This window comes from Echeneis naucrates, chromosome 14 (assembly GCF_900963305.1).
Source record: "Echeneis naucrates chromosome 14, fEcheNa1.1, whole genome shotgun sequence".
In the NCBI taxonomy this organism is placed as follows: Eukaryota; Metazoa; Chordata; class Actinopteri; order Carangiformes; family Echeneidae; genus Echeneis; species Echeneis naucrates.
In genome coordinates this window covers 13276500-13282508 of record NC_042524.1, presented here as the reverse complement: position 1 = coordinate 13282508, position 6009 = coordinate 13276500, and the positions used below count along the sequence as shown (strand labels likewise).

At 37.8% G+C, this 6009-nt stretch overlaps 1 protein-coding gene across 1 annotated transcript; it reads right to left on the bottom strand.

Moving 5' to 3' along the window:
• Positions 1–4159: 4159 nt before the first annotated feature.
• On the bottom strand, positions 4160–5032 carry LOC115054559 (olfactory receptor 63-like). Its single transcript, XM_029519824.1, has 2 exons — positions 4631–5032; positions 4160–4276 (listed from the first exon to the last, which is right to left on the bottom strand). Exons 1-2 carry the CDS (start codon positions 5030–5032, stop codon positions 4160–4162), a joined length of 519 nt encoding a protein of 172 aa, XP_029375684.1.
• Positions 5033–6009: the final 977 nt, after the last annotated feature.

Genomic DNA, 6009 nt, shown 5'->3' with positions numbered 1-6009 from the left:
AACCTCACTATCTGTGCAGGAGCACAAAGACATGGTGTCCCTCTTCACTCAGTCTTTCTCTTGTAAAGATGTCGGCTCTCTTAAAAGGCAGAAAAAAGATGTATGGCTCCATGAAGAAATTTTTAAGGATCACAGGGTTTTTGACTAATAAATAAGCAATTTGTGTTTGCATCAAAGACTTGACGGAAAGCTTCGTAATTCATCGCTCACATGCATGGCCGCCTCTCTTTGCTTCTGGTGAATCATTTTGAACATCATGCTGGAGTTGTGTACAGCTGCTCAGGAAGGTTTGAGGGGCATTCAGAGCAAAGCCATTTAGGATGTACACAGCAATTTGTTATGCATGTGTGTATGATTAATGGGTATGTTTGTTCTATGAGTGTACAGGGTGTTAAACATATATATACATATATATATATATATATATATATATATATATATTTAACATGACATTACAACAACAACAATGTTTTGGGGTACTTACTGTATACAATTTGTAAATCAAGTGCTGTGCCTCAGTGATTGTGAATGTACATTGTACTTTTCCAAGAGAGATGAGAAATATAGAAAGCAAGCTTTTCCTCAAGACAGGAGCACAAAAATATACCTGGCAATAATGAACTAGTATTGTAAATTGGTAAAGGAATGATCAGAATAGTTGTCTATTTTTGTATGCATGCTGTCTACCTTATTGTTTGTAAAACAGTTTTGTATTTCGAAGTGTGTTTGGTCTGGAAAATACTCGTGTCCACCTCTTTACCACATTGTGTTATTATACATTTTACCCCGCAAAAATTATGAAGGTCACCCATGAAAAATGAGAAATTGATTTTTTTAAGTGTTGATTACAAAAAGAAAAAAATGTATTTATTAAGTGTTTAATGTACAAGCATGCTTTGTATAACTAAAACACATTACCATGCCATTTGAAATTGAGTGACATTCCTGAGGTGTGCCATATTGTAGCTACATTACCTTTATATTTAAAAAAAAGTATAGCCTAGGCACACATAAGACAATTATTTATTTTTTTTCTCTCATATTCACGTGAGCGACTATCCTTAGATAGTCCTATAAGATTCACGAGACACTGCAGACCGACACGGCAAGTTTCACTGCAGAAATGCAATGAGTGGGAGCAGCTTCACTAATAACACACATTAGTATATATTATAATGTATATATATATTATAAGCTCCTATTATAACACATTTATCTTCTCAACCTATAAACGCTACAAAGTAGGAGTCCCGTATATTGAGTCAGGCATATGAGTGGCATCATTTACTATTTATTTACCACAAATAGTATTGCTAGTGTGACTCTACAACTGTCAGGAGAGGGCACTCTTTTATTTGGTTTACTTTTTAAATTGATAGCATTTAAGGGCCACCAAGTGAAATGTTGCCTTCGCTTTCAAGTGTGATTGAAAAAAATCTTCAATTTCATGTAATTTCAATTTGCATTCATGTTTCATTATGCCATTTTACATTTTCCATGTTTGATGGGGTTAGAAATGTCTCATGCTCAGGCTTCCTCTGGGTTAAGGGGACTTGGAGCTGGTAGCCTGTACCATATAGAGACATACTGAAACCATAGAGAGACCATTCGTGCTTACAGAAATGTCTTTCAATTAAAAATCAACATAATTCCAAACTTGTTTTGTCTAGTAATTGTCTTTATTAAAACTCTTCAAACTGCCCATGGATTCACACAGAAACAAAAGCTTAATCTTAACTGTTTAAGGTGTTGTTACACATGCAATTCCAGGACTGCCTGTTGGTATCCCACAAATTCATTTTTATCTCAAAGGATTATTGCTCCAAAATTCAAGGTCATGGTTCAGTTGTTCAGCTTTAAGATTTTTCTCTGTGTGGGTGAACAAAATGAACAAAAATGTAAAATCCCAAGGACCCCAGGTGATGGGATTACAAGATCCCAGAGCTGACAGGCAAACATGAAACAGGTTTGATCCCTGCAGTAAGTGCTGCTCCAGGCAACAGTACAAATGAGGTGTTGTAGCTGACTGCTGTCCAGCCTCATTCCTCCCTCCTTGCTTGTTTTGGTGGCACATGACTGCACCATGACTTTTTCGGTGAGATGAAATGAAATACCTAGAACATTAACTCCCAAGGCTACATGAAACCAAGTAATGTGACATCCCAAAAATCAACATTAGCATCCACTGGAGAAAGTCTAGATCTTGGACATTAAAAGTTTAGCATTACCATGGTTTTCTCATGACTTTTCAGTGCTGGATGGAAAACAAATTAAAAAATAGCAGGAATGATAAATTTATGGCCCCTTTAAATTCCACTTTAAAGTCCACTTTAAATTTGCCATATTTTTTTCTCTTCCAAATAAAGTCTGATGTCACTCATGTATCATTCCTTTCCTATTGTACTGGCGTGGCAGCGTCAATCGTTGGTTTCTGCCACATTCAGACATTCAGCTGTAGGAAGCAGACACAACGTGACCTGGTGTCTATATAGAGAGAGAGAGAGAGAGAGAGAGAGAGAGAGAGAGAGAGAGAGAGAGAGAGAGAGAGAGAGAGAGAGAGAGAGAGAATGTAGAGGATGTAGAGGATGTAGCGTTTAAAAGGCTCTACATAGTAGATATTTCTGTCTTTTGCTTCACTTATTTCACTTTTGGTTCACTGTGGTTTTAGATCTTTATATATTTATTTGTGATGCTATTGACAGCATGTAGAGGGAATGAAATAATAGTAGTAGTAGTATTAATAATAGTCTTTTAAATAGTTATCTAACATATTTGTATAATTAAAATAATGTCTGTGAATGGTGTACCTTCATTTGTTGTTAATGAATGGTCGTTAGAGTCCAGAGGTGTATACATGAGGCGGAGGTGAGGGTGTGGTGCACACAAACGTGTCTGGCCCATCTCATTCCCACTCTGTGTGAGACTCAGGACATGCCCTCTGTCTTCCTGCTGGGACATCTGCTGTTTCGGTGATAATTCTCATTGTTGTAATGGCAAGACAACGAGCTTATTGCATGTGCTGCAGTCAGTGAGTGACACAGTTAGTCATCCCAACTAGGCCTCCTAAACTTCAGGAGACGTTAACTTTCTGCTCCAGGGTATCATTTTTAGACGTGGTTTGCAGAAAAGCAAGCACATTTCTTCTTTCTGTCTTAAAACTGTGGTGAAGTTGGAGGGGCACTATAATGCACATTAATAAGCCCAAGACCATGAGAGAGAGAGAGAGAGAGAGAGAGAGAGAGAGAGAGCTGTTCTGCTCGAGGTTTCGACCGAGTGAAAGGTAATTTTTCTTTCAATGACTCAGTCTGACCATACTCTGTACAATTATCGATTATCTGTGTCCCCATGAAGAACATTCTGTGTGATTTCATGTCTATTATGCATAAATTGTTTGAAAAATCAATTGTTTTAGGTTTTGCCTATCATAACTTTTGGCTAAAATATATTTTCAAGAAGAATAAGCAAAACAGAATATCTATTCTTTGTTAAATAACAAAAAAGGATCATGTTAGAAACTGCAGACCCTAACCCTAACCCACTGACTGTGGCACTTTAACAATTCACTTAGACTCTACAATCCATGGTAAAACTCAAAGGAGGATAACACAACTAACCAAAACATTGCATTGAATTTGCTCTATGAACTAAACTTTGAAAGCATAAAATATTAGACTTTCACCGCCATTGCCCTCCATTGTAACTGGAAACACACGCTGAAGATAAAGAGTTTGCACTGCAGGCAGAGACAAAGTATGAATGAGAAACATTATGTTTTAGAACAAGTGATATATATATTCTACCAAAACAAATTAAATGAAGTCAACAATGTAAAGCATTTACAGCATTCTTGGATTATAAATCAGGATTTACAGAGGAATGGGCAAACCGACTGACAGTCTAATGAAACTTTACAGTGAATGTCCAGTAAAAGCGGCAGTTTCTGTCTGCTGGTGCTCCAGGAGTTACTAATGGTATGACAATAATTCAACACTCCGTATATTTTCTGTGCACTGACTGGTTTTAGTGATGAGGGAGAAATTATGATTAAACAACAGGGAGTGACAGGAGATTATGTCATGTTTTTCCCAGAGGCGTCAGTCCTCATGTCGCTGTGCCGGACATTCTTTCAGTGTACAATAACAACATCCCTCTGGCTACATCACTTGTACCTGCTGAACATCTTAAACAGTTGTGCTCTCATCACTTGGACACTTAAACCGTAAATTGCTGGATTAAGGAGGGCTGGGAATATCAAAAAGTACAGAGATAAAAATAACTTTGCCTCATAAGACAGGTGGCTAACATTGAATCGGCTTTGTGCTATTTCCAAAAAGCACCCGATAGAGTAGTTAATTATTGCTAGCAAGTGAGGGATGCAAGTTCGGAGGGCTTTAAGTCTAGATCTGCTGAATGACATTAAACATATCTTCAGTATGTGTGCATATGAATAAAAGATCATGATAAGTTGGGGAAGTGCATACAGAACTACAGATAGTAAGCCAACTATGTTAACAACAAATGTGTCTGTACAAGCAAGTCTCACAAGCAAGTAATTCATACAATACACCTTTTCTATGGTTCTGTCACAATATCTCAGCTGAAGAGTGAAAATGAAAAGTGAAAAAAATGCCAGCATTGGGTAAAACCACATGAAAACAATGAGTTTAACAAGTCTGTGTGACATGATTGCATGATACACCAGCGGGTAACAAATGGCCAAGTATCGGTCATAACTCATCACTGCTAGAATTGTGAATTCAGTGATAGCAAATGTGTGTATGGCATAGATCTGTACCTGGCACAGTGGTAGAGATATCTCATAAGAGTGTGACAGCAGCTTGTTCAGGAGAGCTGGCAGTAAGGCAGAGCTTCCATACAAACCGTTCACAGCCAGGTTACACAAAAGCAAATACATTGGCTCATGTAGGCTTTTCTCCCGATAGACCACAGCGATTAACACAACATTTTCAGTAATAATAGTTACATATATAATCAGGAACAGGCAGAAATAGGCTGGCTTTGTATTTTCCATCCCATAGTAATCAGACAGATAAAAAGATGTCACCTCAGAGAGATTTTTCATGCTGCTACAAAGAAACACTTCTGCTTGATGAAATAGGTGTTACCTTATCTGAGAGCAGGCCCCACCCGTGTATTTACTACACTGAGCAGTTTTTATACACATTTGGTCAAAGTCATGTGGGCTCTGTGGTCTGGTTGCCCTGGTAGCTTGATCCTAACCTGTCTGCTATCCTGGGCCAGGGGCGTGTTGTTCCAGCCCCCCACGTCAGTTACAGTCAGCTACAGTCAGCCAATGACAAACCGCAGCAACGGTTTGACCTCAGACATTTAACAAGCATCATTTTCCTTATTTATTTAAGTGAAATATATAAAGTAAAATAAAAATGAAAGAAAATTGAAAAAGTTTGTGCACACAACATCACAACATGTTCAACATTGTACAAAAATTGTACATTAGAAAAAAAATTAAATAGAATAAATGTGGATATTCAAAAGTACACAAGTTGGTTACATACCTTCGTAAAGCCATAGCACTAAGAACAAAGTTAATTCATTCTCAATTTGTAATTTTGTGGGAGGACATCAAGTCTTTTAAAATAAGATATTAAAGGAGCCCATATTTTATGGCATTTTTGGGTTGACCCCGATGCAATATTTAATCTTTTCTAACTTAAAGAATAATATCAGGTCTTTTATCCAAAATACCTGCAGTGGGTGGATGTGCCGATTTCCACTCCTGCAGAATTCTTCACTGTGCAAGGAGAGTTGAAAGGAAAGCACATCTTTAATTTTATCTGTTATCGCTATGCCCTCCGCTGGGACTCCAAAGATTGCCATTACAGCACCGGGTTGTATTTCTTTGCTAAAAGCTTCAGATAACATTTGGAATACAGCGGTCCAAAAGTGATGCAACTTCTTACAGGACCAGAACATTTGGGCCAGGTCGGCCTTGGCTATATGACAACGTGCACATGTTTCACTGACATT